The 16,475-nt window shown below is 35.3% G+C and overlaps 1 protein-coding gene across 1 annotated transcript in view; it reads left to right on the top strand.

Moving 5' to 3' along the window:
* The window catches only part of LOC110374928 (uncharacterized), a 156,631-nt gene that overhangs the window by 56,893 nt on the left and 83,263 nt on the right, over positions 1-16,475 (top strand). The window contains exon 7 of the mRNA XM_064041645.1: positions 7,786-7,923. Coding sequence (XP_063897715.1) covers positions 7,786-7,923 — 138 coding nt within the window. The remainder of the gene's footprint in view (positions 1-7,785; positions 7,924-16,475) is intronic.

Below are 16,475 nucleotides of genomic sequence, written 5' to 3'. Positions count from 1 at the left end.
CTAATTAGCGGCATACAAGCAGTTAATTATTAAGTACACTCGGATAAATATTAGTCGTTAATCTAGTTCGAATAGGCTGTATTATAACACTGAAATATTTTTTTGAAATTGGGCTTGTAGTTTTTGGGATAAGCGCGTTATTAAAGTTTGGCTGGTGTCTTGCGGTTTCACCCGCGTCCCGTGGGAATTACTGCCCATATCCAAATAAAAATATTTCAAACTTAAGGTTGATATTAATTTCAATTCTCAATCTATGTGGTTATTGTAACAGTATCCAGAATTCTGAAAACGTGTGTGTTAGTTTGACGAATGTGTTGCTTTTGAATGTTGCGGTGTGTGCAGATTTATGAATAAGACGTGTACACAACGCAGTTTATAATAGTCTAGTGGCATAGTTTAGTGTCGTATTTCCTAGGTCTGTTTGTTACCAAACCATTAAATATTGAAAACAAGAGGAAGCATAAGTTTCTTAGTTGCTCATTATTATTATTTGCGCGATCAGTTGCTTGCGATGTCGCTTATAATTATAAATTAAGCATATCTCAATAGTTTTGTATCAAAACACTTTTGGATAGTGTTTACGTATCATCTTACGAAGGTTTTTATTAGTCACAATGGGTTACGACGTCTCCGTATGTAGAGTGTAATAAAATTAATACATAATAAGGTATACCTACTTTGATGAGCGTCAAGCTGGACGTGCCTAGCGTAGCGGCATGGCGGGCTGCGCGTGCGGCCGTGGCCGGCGCGCCGGGCGCGCGTGGGCGAGGCGTGCGGTGGCTAGACGCCTCGGTTGTGTCATGTCGCCGCACGCGTGGCTGACTGCTACCGAATCCTACTAATATTATGAATTTGAAAGTTTGTGACAATGTATGGATGTGTGTTTGTTATTCTTTCACGCAAAAAACGGCTGGACCGATTTGTTTGAAATTGGTATATGGTATGTAAATATATGATAATCTGGATTAACACGTAGACCACTTTTTACCAACCCCATATTGATGTAAAATTCTTTCATAAATTATTATGATCCCAAAAAATATTATATCCCACGAGATATAACAACAGACCCTGCCACTTCGAAAATAGTGGGAAAAATAATTAACATTACATATCTAACATTTGATGAAAACTACTCATTCTAATTTTTGAATATTTTCCACACTAGATTTTTGGACCCCAATTTCATGCGTCATTCATTATTTTAGTTGATTTCCGCAGCTGTGTAAACTAACCCAATCTGCACAAACATACCTCTTCATTGTAATTAAATTATAATATACATCGTGAAAGTAAACAGAAACAGTAAAGATATCCCACAGAAAGCCTTCATAGTGAAACTTTACAGATATAAAATAGCTAATAAATAAAACGACGTACAGAATCTTACTTATATCAACAATTCGTTTACCACTTAGTTTGATTACTTGCTATTAGATGGCGTTACTGTGTCGTTCAGTTAATTAAAGTTTTGTTTTCATATCATACAGAAGCTACTTATTATTATTGTAGTGGTCTTAAGGACCAAATTAAAATCTTGTACTGAAAGACCCGTGTACTCTGCATGGGAGATAAATTCTTATCATCCGCAGTTATTCCCCTAATTGTGCACGAGATAAACGACAATTAAATTTTATTCATAATGTAATTATCAGTTAAAACGGAATTAGCGCCGGATCGAACCGGTTCGCAACTGAATTATTTCGGATGGACACAATGTCACCAAACCAATCATATATTTATTTAAGAATAATTTCCATGTTAAGTACTAGTGATATCATTATCATTTATTTAATAAGTGCTAGATTTTTCTTGCGGCGTTGCCTCATTTACATGTATTTAAAATAATTATTATTTAAAACTGAATTGGTAATACATTTACCGTCTTACCACAAAAACTTTTAAACGTCAGTTTATGCCCTGTCTAAAAAAATGACAAATTATGACGTTGATATATGGTTCATTTTGCAGCCAAAATTTTATTAGACAAGTGTAAAACAGGGTTTAAAGTTTTTGTAGTAAGGCCAATAATGTTTAAACGATCTAAAAATATTTGATATTTTTTATGTTTAAACAAATGTCTGTAAGAAAACAAATTCGGGCATTGGCCAGTAACTAGTTACTTGTAGGTCTGATATTATAAAAGTCAAAAACTTTTATTGAAGGTAGACTAATTACAAAGGCTCTTTTTCACGTCAAAAATTGCAATAAGACAGCTCCAAAAACGTCCCTCTTTAATCTATTCCTAGATCCGTGATATGGCTAGAAAGAAGAAGTGGTGATGAACAAACTCCTACATAGCTATTAACAATATAACATTATTTATATACTGATTGCGTCATCATAGCTTTCTCTCGTCTAATACTCTCTCATCTCATCTATTACTGGCAGGCTATATGCAACTTGTCTAACTATGACGTCAGCAATCACCGCAGATGCTCGGGGGCAATAAATTGAATCCCTCCCCTATAGGCTATCGGTAATGTCGCGGTGTATCGCGAGTGGAAATATCTGAGCGGCGGACCTTGCGCCCGGGGGAGAGGTTATCTACGTCGCAAGGCAGGGATCACCCACTCGTTTTGGCTTTCCATTTGTGATGTTAAGTCTTGGTTAATTAACTTTATAGTCTAGTATAGAAATAAAAAAAAAAAAATTTTGGAATCTCCTACCACTGTCAAATAATTTCGATTCTCAAATTGCGCAGATCTATCACAGTACATGATTAAAAAAGTTTTGAACCTGACACAGCCTATTTATAAAAAAAATAGGTAAAATCGAACCGAATTTAATTATGCGAGATAATTCTTGGCCAAAAAAAGTGAGCCTAAATCTGTAATTGGTATTGACATGTAAACACTGCAACAAAGTACCGACTTTTAATAATGACAATTTAAAAGTATGTAGGCATATTGTTAAAGATAACAATTAACAAGTCAATGCACGTAAAAGTCATGCATTGGACACATGCACTATAAGTTCAATAGAAAAACTCAACGAGCACTTACAATAGACCGATTAGATACAAACGACAATGTTTTCCTACCGATAACTATTATTTATTAACTTTATTCTATCTGTAGTGTACAATTAGTGCATACTCTGCAAAATTGTTGAGATAATAGTCGAGTACATTCATGAATGAGTTCCACATATAATTGTTAGATTACTATGTTACCGGTACTAGACTAATCATTATTGTTTAGTGCCGTAATTATTAAGAAGTGCAATAAAAATAGTGTAGCAAAAAATTAAACTGATCTGAAAAAAAATGACACATAAATTAGTAATTCTTCAGATAATATTCAACATTTTAAATGGCTTTAGACAACGTCTCGTAAAAAATATCTAAAATAGTTTGTTCAAGTGTCATCTGTAACTATAATTGCAGTCGGCGTGCAACTTTAGAACAACTGCACGCCGACTGCAATTCAACTGCAATCGGACTGCACGTTTGATATGCAGTCGTGTTAACTGAATTAGAACTGCCCTGGAACTGCAATTTGCAGTTGAAATGCAGTCTGTCTGTCTAGAGCCTTACTAAAACCAGCAAATCTATAAATTTCGATTAAACTCCTCCTTCTACATTCGGCCACATCATTGCATCAATAATTCACAATACAGCCACAACTAAGTACGTCCACAAAAATGATTAGCTGACAATAGTTGACCTCGAGTCAAGAGCAATAAAGTAACCAATAATAGTACATATTGATAACAATAACTTGTTCCGTTATCTGCCGATGCACTGCCGACCCCTCACTTAGGTAGCATTAACATTACGTTTTAAGCTTTACTTTGTAACTAATTTACGTCTTATTCTGTCTGCTGCTCACGTGCTGGGGTTAAATGTTATGTTTATTAGTCATTTCAACTAAGAATTAACTTTTTGTCTCACTCTACTAGAAGGACCAAAAATGTTAGAAAGTTGAAGTTTGAAGAGAGATTGAATGTTTCGTGGTATGATTCAGTAATAAGTAAATGTGATTAGTAATAAGTAGTCGTGGAGTAAATACTAAGAAGTAATCACTTATAGGTTGCGTGGAACTCAAACAGGATATATTTTAAACCTATTTTCCATATAAACTTATTCAGGAGTGTTGCTAGTTGTGGCTTTTGTGGTTAATTTAATCAATTAGGTCATTTGCTATAATTTAACGCTATCCATTCACTTTTTCTATCAATTCTCGGAAAATTACCAGCTACTGCTAAGTACAATTAAAAATAGTGTTAAATTCCATTGAAATGTAGTAAAGTATGTAATTATTTGTAAATAAGTCAAGTGGGTCACTCTTGATAGAGATATTTTTGGCATTAAATAAATACTACGTCTCTTAATGACATCACATGACTGGCTCTTTGATAATGACTGCGGTATTTTCCTTAGAGGTTTTACAATAATAATATCTATACCTAACTAAGCGAATCTACGATTGAAGCGAATGGCACCTTAACCATACACCAACATTTTTTGCTTCAAAAAGTCAGTGAAGTATGTAATTAATTTCAGAAATAAGTCCTATTCATCCTCTCATCCTTGTCCCAATTTTATTTGTGGTCGGAGCATGTCTTCTTCTTCCATATTCTCCTATGTAAATGTAAAAACTTATTCAGAAATTCCTGTAGGATGAAAATATTCTGAAAGCCAACATGATTGGCAGTAGTATTAGTATAAGAGTGAGTTATGAAAGGTGTTGTGTGAACACGCTCGACGTGTTATCGGCGTGTTTTCTTTGCCCCGTGACCTTTGTGCAGATGTTTACCCGACACACAGACGCGCATTAATATTGTTTTATTATTAGCCACCACTAAGGATGCGTAAGAGTGACAGTTTCTCGTTCAATCATCTGAGGGCACGGCAGTGCCCCAGCCAAGACTCGAGCAAAACGGGCACGGCCGTACCATCTTTTCTCGAAGCGTTTCGCGGCTATTTTAGCCCCCTGTATCTTCCATGTGAACAAAGCTAGGAGCTTAGGTTTTCAATGACCAAGAGTAAGTATTAGAACAAGCTCAGTCTCAAAATTACAAGACATTTGAATAAATAGTTTACGAGTTATGAGCGATCAAAGTTACACCATTTTGTCACTGACTCACTCACTGACCGATCATCAAAAGTCTAAGGTACTTCTAGCAAACTTAGAACCTTCAAATTTGGCACCAAGATAGGTTATTCGCTACATATAAAGGGAAAATTATAAAAACCTTAAAACTTAATAAAAAAATAGGAAACAAATTTATATTTGCGGTTTTTCAAGAACATTATGTATGAATTTTGACTGCATTGATAACTTTGTTATTTATTTGTGTACAAAATGTTACTATTTGTTTTATTGTTACGTAGTACAATATACCACTATTGTTATTATGTATTAAATATACATACATATGAATAAAAAAGCTAGGTTTTATAATAATAATTATAAAAGGTAATTATAAAATCTTTCATATTAATGCAGTGCAATAAATACTGCATGCTCGCTCGATAGATGGCGTTGTTCTGGTCTAAATCGCGCTATGGTTTCGTTACATAGCTTAGTATAAGTAGTACTTAAAAAAAAACAAATTATTCGGTTAAGCAGTACACGGCCTCCTAGGCTGAACTGCGAGATGCCATACCAAAAAACAAATAATTTCATGTGATAGCGCCACCTACCTCTGAAATAAATCTCTTTTATTCTAAAAGATATTCGATTCAAAAATTCGACAATTTCGAAATATTTTAGTTTATTTAAAAAAAAAATGTTGTTTACGTGCTACTTTAGGTGTACATATTATTATTTAGTTTGTTCTATACTTCGTTAGTTGCATGTAAGTTAATTTAATTTGTTATATACTTAGAGAAGAAAGAGACCTACAAAAAATAAATTAGATCCCACCAAAAACATTAAATGTAAAAAAAAGCCAATCCTCTACGCAATTCCTCCACCGTAAAAAGTTTTGAGATCGCGTAGAAGCCAAGTCCTGTTCAACTTTATTTGTAATAATAAATCAATATTTTGTGACTATATCAACAGTTTTGTTCACATTACAATAATATTGTCTTGGCCATGAGCACAAGTTAAAAGTCGCTCTTTGAAAATATAATGTGTAAATACCATTGAATTGATAAATTCTATATGGACATGATTTTAGGATTGGACTGATTATGGACTGATTGGAATTTGAGATCACCATGGACTAAACATGCGCAATAGTACATGTGCAGTTTATTGATGTTAAATGATACTGACTGTCGGTCATTTAGTAACAATTGAATAAACTAAAAGTATTTAATTCTTTGATATTAAACTTCATGTTTGACTTTCACTTCTCCAAGATATTATTATGCTGTATTATATTTGTAGTTTATTGTGCTCATGGCCAAGTCAATATTATTGTAATGTGAACAAAACTGTTGATATAGTCACAAAATATTGATTTATTATTACAAATAAAGTTGAACAGGACTTGGCTTCTACGCGATCTCAAAACTTTTTACGGTGGAGGAATTGCGTAGAGGATTGGCTTTTTTTTACATTTAATGTTTTTGGTGGGATTTTTTTATACTTACGCTAATCGGCTACGAACACAAAACCTCATTATACTAAGAAACTTAGTCAGAGTAGATACTATTTCGTAAGATAGTGTTATTTTACCTGACCCTGACAGTAAGAGTCAAAAGTCGACAAAATTGGATTTATCTGGTGTCATCCAAATAAAAAAAATAATTGAACAAATGCCATTTTTAACCGGTTTCTATCTTTTAAATAAATACTCCTTAACAGTCGTTTGCGCATGACGACAGAATACAGAAACATGCACCAGTAAGATGATTAGTAAATATGTAAATGTAATGTGATTGTTGCATCACATTTTAGTTTTATTCAAACTTGGCTGTAACACCTGTTGATAACACCAGATTTGGCTATCTCAATGCTATCTAAAACAGGTGATTCATAACACAAATATCATCAAAACCATAAATTTTAAACAGTTATCTGTCTTATATCGACTACAGTATTTTTGGACACAGACATACTCGCATAATCTGTTTTGACTCGGCTGTGATAACATTTTTTTTATTGATGGGTTTGTTGTGTGTTGCAAGCAAACCTTTAATGGCAAAGGATCACAAAGGGTTTCATAACCCACATGGTTAGGCTATCCTAAGTAATGGAAAGACTCTTCCGTTTGAAGATGCACTCTCCAATAAAAAATAGTGAATGTGGCCACTCGTCTTTCAAAACTTTGAAAAGAATGTCAGCTTAGCTTGATTGTTATTTTTCACCACTGACCCCATATTCTTCGATCCTGCATACTGCATCGTGCATACAATTCACAATGAACTCGGTCATCCCGCAGCCCTGGTGGTTCGTAATCGGCTGGAGGTCTTAATGGCCGCGCTGGGCATCTGAGACCTGTTATCGGGGTCAGGAGTCGCCGGGTCAGTTCCGAGACCGTAGCTGCGTTATATCTATAACTGTATTTATTATATCTGTTGATGGATACACTCGGTTGTGGAGAAGTCTCGACGAATAATGGAATATAAAGATTCTTAGGGTGTTTATTGCTATTTAATGGATTTAGGTGATCCTTAGCACATAGATAGGCCGCAAGAATAATATTTTTGTTAAAACCTATTCATAACAATGTAAAAATAACATTTCATTATACGATTACAAAAGGTTTCTCTGGTCAGTATGGTAGAAATACTACATTTTTGACAGCCTTTTCGTACCCTTCTATACTTAACAATGATATATCCTTGTATTTGTTTACTAAACGATTTTAATCTGTTGTACATTCCAGAATAAGCAAGCGTACTTCCCGATCTTCGGCGAGCAGCACCCGCGGCCGCCGCGCTCGCGGCCCAAGGACGCGCAGGGCACCGTGCGAGCCTGCGCCGCCTGCCATCACCATCTGCTGCAGCAGTGGAACGCGTACCAGGTATGTACCCTGTAGCGAGCAGCACCCGCGCCCATACCAGGCATGTGTAAGAACGTCGCTCGATGATGGGACGTCCATATAGCAGGTCTTGGAACTAGCAGGATAAGCTGGATTTCGTAAAAGAATGCGAAATTTTTATAGCGGAAAAGGTGTAAAGAAACTTTACCAAACCGCTAATCCGGAAAGGCAATTTTCAATCCATATTTTCCCTGAGGAGCTTGGGCACTTTTGTATGAACATTGTACCTACTTTTCAAAATTGCTCAACAGTAAAGACCAATGTCATATGAAGCTCTTGGCGAGCACTTTATTTTATTGTATGGCAACGAAGTTCAAACCAAGTGCGAACATAGTGTTTTCGACCATTGAAAAAATGTTGTAAGTCTGTTTGCAATATTGAAAAAAAAAAAAACTTTTCATAGGCTTTACTTTGGATTGCCTTGACCAACTTTTTAGTCGCAACGTCTTTGCCTATGCCTAAAAATAAGTATGCGTTTTTATAATATTACGAAATATATGTTCTGAAGTCTCCACGCAACCTAACAAGTTCCACTGCATACTTGACATATTGTAGAAACAGTTGCGTACCTACGCGCACACAAAACAATGCAGTTGTTATTGTTGTCGAAGAAAGTTGTTTAAGTTCAAACGAGTGTTGTACTGACCTCTTTTGATAGTGGGGGGTTTATCTTATTATGGCCCTGTAGTATATCTTTTGTCTTGAGATGAGAGTTGTCGTTTTTCTTACTCTATAATAATCAAGCATGCATTGGGTTGTTGAAGGTTTTGGTTACATCTTAAAAAACTGTTCTTTTTGTGACCAGGTTTAGTCAACAAGGAGGCTTAATTAATTTAGAAATGTTTGTTTATCTATCCAAATATTTAGATAATTTAATGTTATACATAATTAATGAATATTATACTTTACTACAAAAATATTCCATTTTGGCACAACATAAACACTGATATAGTTATACCCTTTGCCACAGAAATTATGTTCTAACAATCTCTAATTGTGACGTCATAACCACTACATTAAACCAAGCTTTGAAACACTCATGTTATCTCCCTCTAACATACTACATTAGAACGAGACAAAGCTACCAGCAGTCAAGTACCGCCGTTAAAAGATAATCGCTGCTTAGGTAAATATTATTGAAGTGGTCGTAAACATTATATTTTTGTATTTACATAGTTTATTTGTAGAGTTGAGTGCATTAGCTAACCTATGTATTAGCACATATTATATAACGCCTATACTAAATACCTAGGAATTGTAGAAAAAAAATGGGGGGAGTGTCTGTCGGTGGTTGTTGACGAAAATGTAAAGTATTTTGAAACTCGTCTCGTATGATAAGTGAAGTTATTTTTATAGCTGTTTACAACCGGATCTGGTGTAGACACGCTAGCCTTCAATTTTGTCTTATTATATGCATAGAGTGAGATAGTTTTTTTTTTTTTCAAAAATGTTATGTAGATGTGGCTTCAACTGTGTTGTGTTAGGCTAGTCTTTTGACTATGTACAAGTTTAATGCTAGGTAACATTGCAAAGATTGTGCATAAAGAATAAAGTAAACGTAAAAGATATAAGAACATCTCGCTCACCGCAAGCTTTTTTACATCAATTTGGAACAAATCAAACATACTGGGTAATTTGAAGAAAAATAAAAATATCAGTAGTACTGTATTTAAACTTTTTAATTAACCCAAAAAGTAGGTAAGTAACCCACAATAAATTGGGATAATCAAAGCAACGTCAGCCACCCAATTAACTCTTAGTATTGACATTTAAAAGTACAACAAAGATAAAAACGCGACCTATTGGCCTCTCGAAAAAAATTATAATTACAAAAAGGTTAGAGGCCAAAAGTATCATATCCGAAACTAAGATATTATATAAAGTGTGATGTGTCACTCGCGCGGTTGCTGATGACTTTATCTTAGCGTAGTGGTTTGTGACGTCATAGAACATGATACAGTTAACTTAGTGCTCTTGTACTATTTGGTTATCGTGGTGGGGCAATGGTGAAGGTTTATGGGAATATTACTGTTTTAGAAGCTTAGTTGAAATATGGTAGAAGGGGCAACATATGAAAGAGAAGAAAGTTGAAGATGGAAGGGATGATCAGGTTAGATTTGTAAGCTGCTGCGTAGTAAAGGGAATCCAAGCCTGTCGTAGGAATACTATATAGATAATTTGGTCTGAAAAAGTCGTGTCTGTTATGTTCTCACTATACCTATATACTTTAACTATCTCATGCCTATTACGATAATAGATATTTAGTTTAAACATAGGAAGGATACTAGTGCGATGTAAACATACCGCGACCTCTGGCTGTGCCTATCAGTCTGATAACCTATTACAATTTGTTTTCTCGATCCTCAGATACCCCGTGTTTACATAAACAGGTTCCTTTAGTGGAGTTTTATTTCTTTACGTTATTAGGAAAGGTCAATGGCTGAATGGAGAAGTTCTCTTGTATTAATCGTGCTTTATATACTAAATGATGGATGGGGTATTTAATCAGATAGCGGAAAATATTGGGGTGGGTCAATATGTTAGTAGGCTTAAAGTTCTATAATGATGCAACCTGTTTTCAGTTGTCGTAGCTTCAAACCTGAAAACGTCTGACTGTATTGATTTGTCGTTGCGACTAGATTTCGTGACATTAATTGATCTGAACCAGTTAATTTTATTAATATATGCATACGACTTCTTCAATCCAATCGTTAATAGCTTCTCAAATAATTTGCTTGCATAATTAATTATTTATTTATTTAATGGCGTCGTTAAGTCTAATGATAAACATGCTAATACTTCTCACGGCTGCGCTCGAGCATATACTCTTAACTAAGTGACATTATGCCATAATGGACCCGCTGGCATTTGACTAGAAATATGTTTATTTATTTATGGATTAGCCTACATTAATATAAATTACCCTAATTATTAAAATCTACTTCGAGTTGCTACACGGTTAATTTTTAATTGGAAATACAAATATGATGCAGCTGAGAAAGTCTGATCACAGTTCGTTGAATTCAAATGATCCGAAACTGCTGATGTAACATGGCAAATAGTTTGATATCTTCTTTCTAACATTTACTTAAGAATAAGTCTGAATCATTTGCTCAAACATCCTTGTAACTGCATCCCGATAGAAGCAGTAAGGCGGTCTCTGCGACTTTCTCGCGGACGTCATCTGAGCAAACGTATCGCAATGTTTGAGCTTATAATCATTGATGGCGGCTACCGGTTGACCCACAAACGATAACGCCGCGAGCTCCGCAGTCGCGTGCGACGTGCGGCGCCGTCACCACGCGCGTCAGCTCACTCTCTCCGCGTCGTCTGCGCATTTCTATCCCCCACTGATAAAACCCCTTGTCGAAAACTATCGATAACTTATCGTTCGATAAGCCATTTTGTGCTCTCATGTGTGTTATAGTGGCTGTGTTACGTGAATATAATAATATAAGTGTTATTAAATAGTGCTCATGTGTTTATTATAGTGGATTATTGCAATGCTAGTGCGGATGTGTGGGAATGAGGATAGAACGCCGGGCAACTGCAAGGTAACTTGTTGATAGCAACCTGCGGTATCTATGCAAGTGCATTCCGGTACCGGCTTATTTTTCGATTGATAACGATACGTGCGTAAAGATATGATTGCAGAGGATTCTACCTTAGGTAGTCGCTATTGTCGTGAGTAATCACGAGACGGACTTTCAAGGCACACCAAACAAATCTAACCTAGGCACAGTTTTCCCGCCGAAAATTGTCTTTCATTATATCTCTCTGATCTACAAAGTGAGAGTTGATGTATGCTAGCAAATACATGGCATGAACGTTATCTGTTTATTATTCTCCAAAGTATGGATACGACATTAGTTTATCAAATACGTTTGAGGAAAATATATCTCTTGAACTGCGCCGGAGTGCGTAAAGTTATTTACACACTAGTCTTACAACATTATTATAATCTGGACTCTTAGTTCGCTTTATAAATAAGAAAGTGACCGTGATAAGATTTCCAAAAAAGTTAACATGTCAAAAGTAAGAATTCTGTGTGGAATATAAATTCAGTTACTTAAATTCAGTTTTAAACTTAGAAATACATATGAATGAGGATAATTGAATTAAGAGACATACCAAAGACATTACCAAACTTAACTAAATGTTAAAACCATCTGAGTGTCGTAATAACATACGTCATTCACAACCACAAACCTAAAGAAAATTAGTTAAATCCACTCCGACGAATTCCCGCCATTACCTACCTACAAGTATCGAGGCCAATCAATATGTATAGATTCTTATATCTTATTAATAAACATATCATAATCACCTGAGCCCATGTAAAGCCATAATCTATACGTAAATAGGAAAGAAGGCATAATGTATGTAAAGAGGAAACATTTAATTGTTTGTACCCCAAAGGTTCCGAAACTACTGGACCTATTTGAAAAATTATTTCTTTATTGGACATGTACACTATTCCCGAGTAACATCATCCTCCGAGCCTTTTCCCAATCATGGTGGGGTCGGCTTCCAGTCTAACCGGATTCAGCTGAGTACCAGTGCTTTACAAGAAGCGACTGCCTATCTGACCTCCTCAACCCAATTACTCGGGCAACCCGATACCCCTTGGTTAGACTGGTGTCAGACTTACTGGCACTATTCCCGAGTAACATAGGCTCTATTTTCCTGGTACCTACGGGAAGAAGCTCCTACAGGGTGCGAGTGAAACCGTAGGAAAGCGGCTAGTCCATTAACGCGCTAATCTCAGGAACTACAAGTCCGATTTGAAGCGGATTTATAAACGGATCGCTATTATAATTTCATAATTATAGCATTAAAGTATTTATCTTGGAGATGCTATCAATCGTAGATAAGTTATTGAAATAGTATAGTTGATGCGCTTTATTTCATATCTTGTGTAGGTATGGTCGTCATAGGTACTTCAACCGCTATCCGTGTTGTTGTTTGTGTACTTAAGCTGTACTAGTAAATTTAGCTAGTTCGAGTGCTGCTTAAGTGTAGCTTTGATAACTTCAGGTATTCAGTTATTAAATACTGGCCATTAATTCATTAATGCCCTTAACATGATTTTTAACCTAATAGTCGGTGAGATCATTTATGTTTACTATGGTGGTTTTCCTTTCCCTTCTTCAGAACTTAGGATCGTGTTTTGTCGTTCCTCCTTCGTCTCATAAAGAGACACTAGTAAAATTCCCATCATGTTAAGTTTAACGTTGTCCTAGAAAGTTTAACCTCAAGCATTATTGTAACTTATAAAGACGTCGCTTATGTTTTAGAAATTAAAGAGCGTATAATTGAGATGAAGATGAAATCTTCAATCTTCGCTCAACATGATGTTCGAAAGCATTTCGTGTTAGATTAGGTTACGTTGGCTAGGAGTGATTTTCGCCTCATGCTCTATTTATTTGAAAGATATTTCAGTTTAGCTTGATGACTTTATGACACAATGTGTCAATCTATAAGATCATTTTCGATCATGGACTTTCTAGATACACTCTAATAAAACCCAAAAATGCTTTTTCTCTGCAAGAATTCCTCTAGGTAGTTTTATTTCCTTTCCTAGACGTTCCGCTTGCATTGTACCTCTGGCCCTACTGTACCTAAGCATTACATAAAGGTGTACTGAGAACCCAGAAGCGATGTTATCTTATCATAATAAACATTGCAGCACTGTGTTTATCCTACACTTGTTGCACTAGGGTACGGCTGTCTACTCGCGTGTGCTCTCTAGTTACTTAACCGTCTAGGTTTAGAGTACTATCTACAGATATGTTTCTTTCGGATGTGGCGATATCTGCTTCTATTTCTATGAAAGCTGTAAAGAGAGAAGTTCAGTCTGGGTTCGGGTACGGCCGTCTTGTTAGAACAGCTTTTTATTCGTTTGTCTTCCCTGAACACATAGCAGGTAAAATGAGCTGAAAAATGTTACACCAAATGCGTCATCTTTATGAAAAACGTGTACATTTTCGCTAATGTAAATATGTAATTTAACCAACTCGACCGCAACTGATTACTGTGAAATTCGTGAAATAATTAACAATTATATTTTATACTCACATTTTAATTTTATAATACAAATTCGTAGTGTTAAAATCCATGTTTGATTAAAATGTAATTGGGGACAGGAGTTTAAAAGACATGTTTGCTTGTATGCCCAGTTGGGTTACAATGACGCACGGAACAATTTGTACAGTTTGTTCTTAGTACGGAATTTGTGTGTTCACCTGTGGGTATTTGACTTTCTTCATTGTCTGCATTTGCTGTAGGTTTAACATAAGTCCTTCTCACACCACCGCATCCTTCGGTCACATGACCGCGTTTTCAAATACCAACAAAAATTATCTCTATTGACTACTGTTGTACTATGCAATACCTAAAATTGTTCTAACTCTGGGTGTGGGTTTTTCTTTTGCCTCACGTCATGGCCTTATCTTCAGCATGACGTCAGTTTATTCTTTAAACCAGACTTTAGAATAATTATGGGAACTGAGGCACTGCTATTTGACTATTGTAAAAGTAACGTCAATTAGTTAGAGTGTCTACTGTAATTTGTCTAATCTAGCAGTTTTGGCAATTTAATATTACAGAACAAAGTAATTGATTATCATGCAGACACACAACTTCATGTGATTGGTCAAAAACGAAAGGGAATTAATACATAACTTTTTGTGGCGTGATTGTACGCAGATAACTTATCTACGTAGCTTACATGAGGATTTCCGAGATAATGGGAATGCCAAATTTATTTAGTCAGTGTATTATCTCACCACGTGATACGCCACGTAAAAGCCATCGACCAATGTTGTTCTGGCCTTGTTCAATTCAGGAGTCTTTGTGTCGCCGAACTAAGATGAAAAGTCTGGAATGTTGTTCTGTTCACGTTCGCTCGTCAGTCCTCAGGCTTTCTAGGCCTGTCTTCCATAAATTGGATGTCCAAAGGAGTGCGTGAACTACCGTTAATAGATCGGCACTTTTTTACACAATTCTATGTACGCTTTTTAGATATAGTGTATTATTTTTATTGTTTTACTAGGATAGTTTTTTTTGTATTGTAAATATCTACATATGTATAATAAATGTAAATAAACACGTTTTCTATGTAAAAAATAAAGTAATTTATACTTATCGCTTTCGATTATAATGCTACAGACTGATAGCCTTACATAATCTTAGAACTCCCAGTGGGGCTGTTGCTAACGTAAAAAATATTATCAAGTTCATAAAGTTTAAGATAACGATTGCAATGGGTCGTAGTAAATCCCCCAAAACTTATAACACTTCACACGTAGGTAATATATTAATGTTGTTATGGTAATCGAGTATTTATCTTTGCAAATGCTTATCGTTATAGATCGTAAAGGAGAGATTATAATGGGGACAATGAAAGTCCAACGGTCACTCGATATGACGAAGTTTGGGGAAGGCCACCTGCACATAGCTGATGTCATTTATTTTTGCCTAACTTGCTTTGCGGAGGTTGGCTTTCCGAAAGTATTTTTATTTTATTATCGAGCTGATAAGACGGTTTAATCAGATAATCAGGTCTCTATCTACATCTCTCAATCTTGTTTAAGGCGGATTATTTGATTACTGAAAGGTTGAATGGTCTAGAATGTCCAACGGTGGTAGTAAATACTGTACGCTCCTGTACGTGAAGTATGTACGGGTCAGCGTCTTTTAAAACATCTGCATTGTTCTTAATTATGATCAATGTTATCCTAGTCATCGATATTATTTTATCGGGGAATATCCTCTACAATTTTCTTATCAATAATCTGACTCAAAATTTTTCCTCATCTTATCTGCCAAACGTTCTTAAGTGTGATTAGGCTTATCTAATCGATTTGTTATTTGCCTTGCAACATTGCATAAAAAATTAGTACCTAAACCCATAAAAACATTTGACTTCTGTTATCTTACACTTATCGTTTATCAAAGTAAATCGGCTTAAATGATTACGTATATCATTAATGCCGAAAACTTATAATTTTTAATAATAAAGTACAGATAACATCAGCTGGATTATGGGATCAAAATCTATTTGCTGCATTTTTTGAATGTCTCATGTGACTTAAAATAAGGCCGCTTACTTTCAAAACTCATCCATCACCAATGACAGCTTGGACCAATAAACACATATTTACATAATATCGATTTAGTCCGAATATGTGTTTTTCTATTTTATTTAGCAGTGTTGTTTTTATCTGGATATCTCCAAATTATCGACACTTAAGATAAACGGACGTATGATATATATCTACTGATAATGTTATCAATCAATTCTTATCTTTATGAGTAAATCGTTCACCTGGTCATGCACTAAATGTTGCGCAGGACTCAGCTTGTCCACTTTTGTATCGTTATTTTGTTTATTGAAAATACCCACTTCACTAACCGACAAAGTATTGTTGTAATTTTCTAAAATTATTAACTACTGTTTACTTTTCTAAATATAGAGATTACAAAACCTGAGACAAACCATATCAGACTTTTTTATAAATCATACATTCGTA

This window comes from Helicoverpa armigera, chromosome 25, assembly GCF_030705265.1.
Source record: "Helicoverpa armigera isolate CAAS_96S chromosome 25, ASM3070526v1, whole genome shotgun sequence".
NCBI lineage: Eukaryota > Metazoa > Arthropoda > Insecta > Lepidoptera > Noctuidae > Helicoverpa > Helicoverpa armigera.
This window is presented reverse-complemented; position numbering and strand designations above follow the sequence as displayed.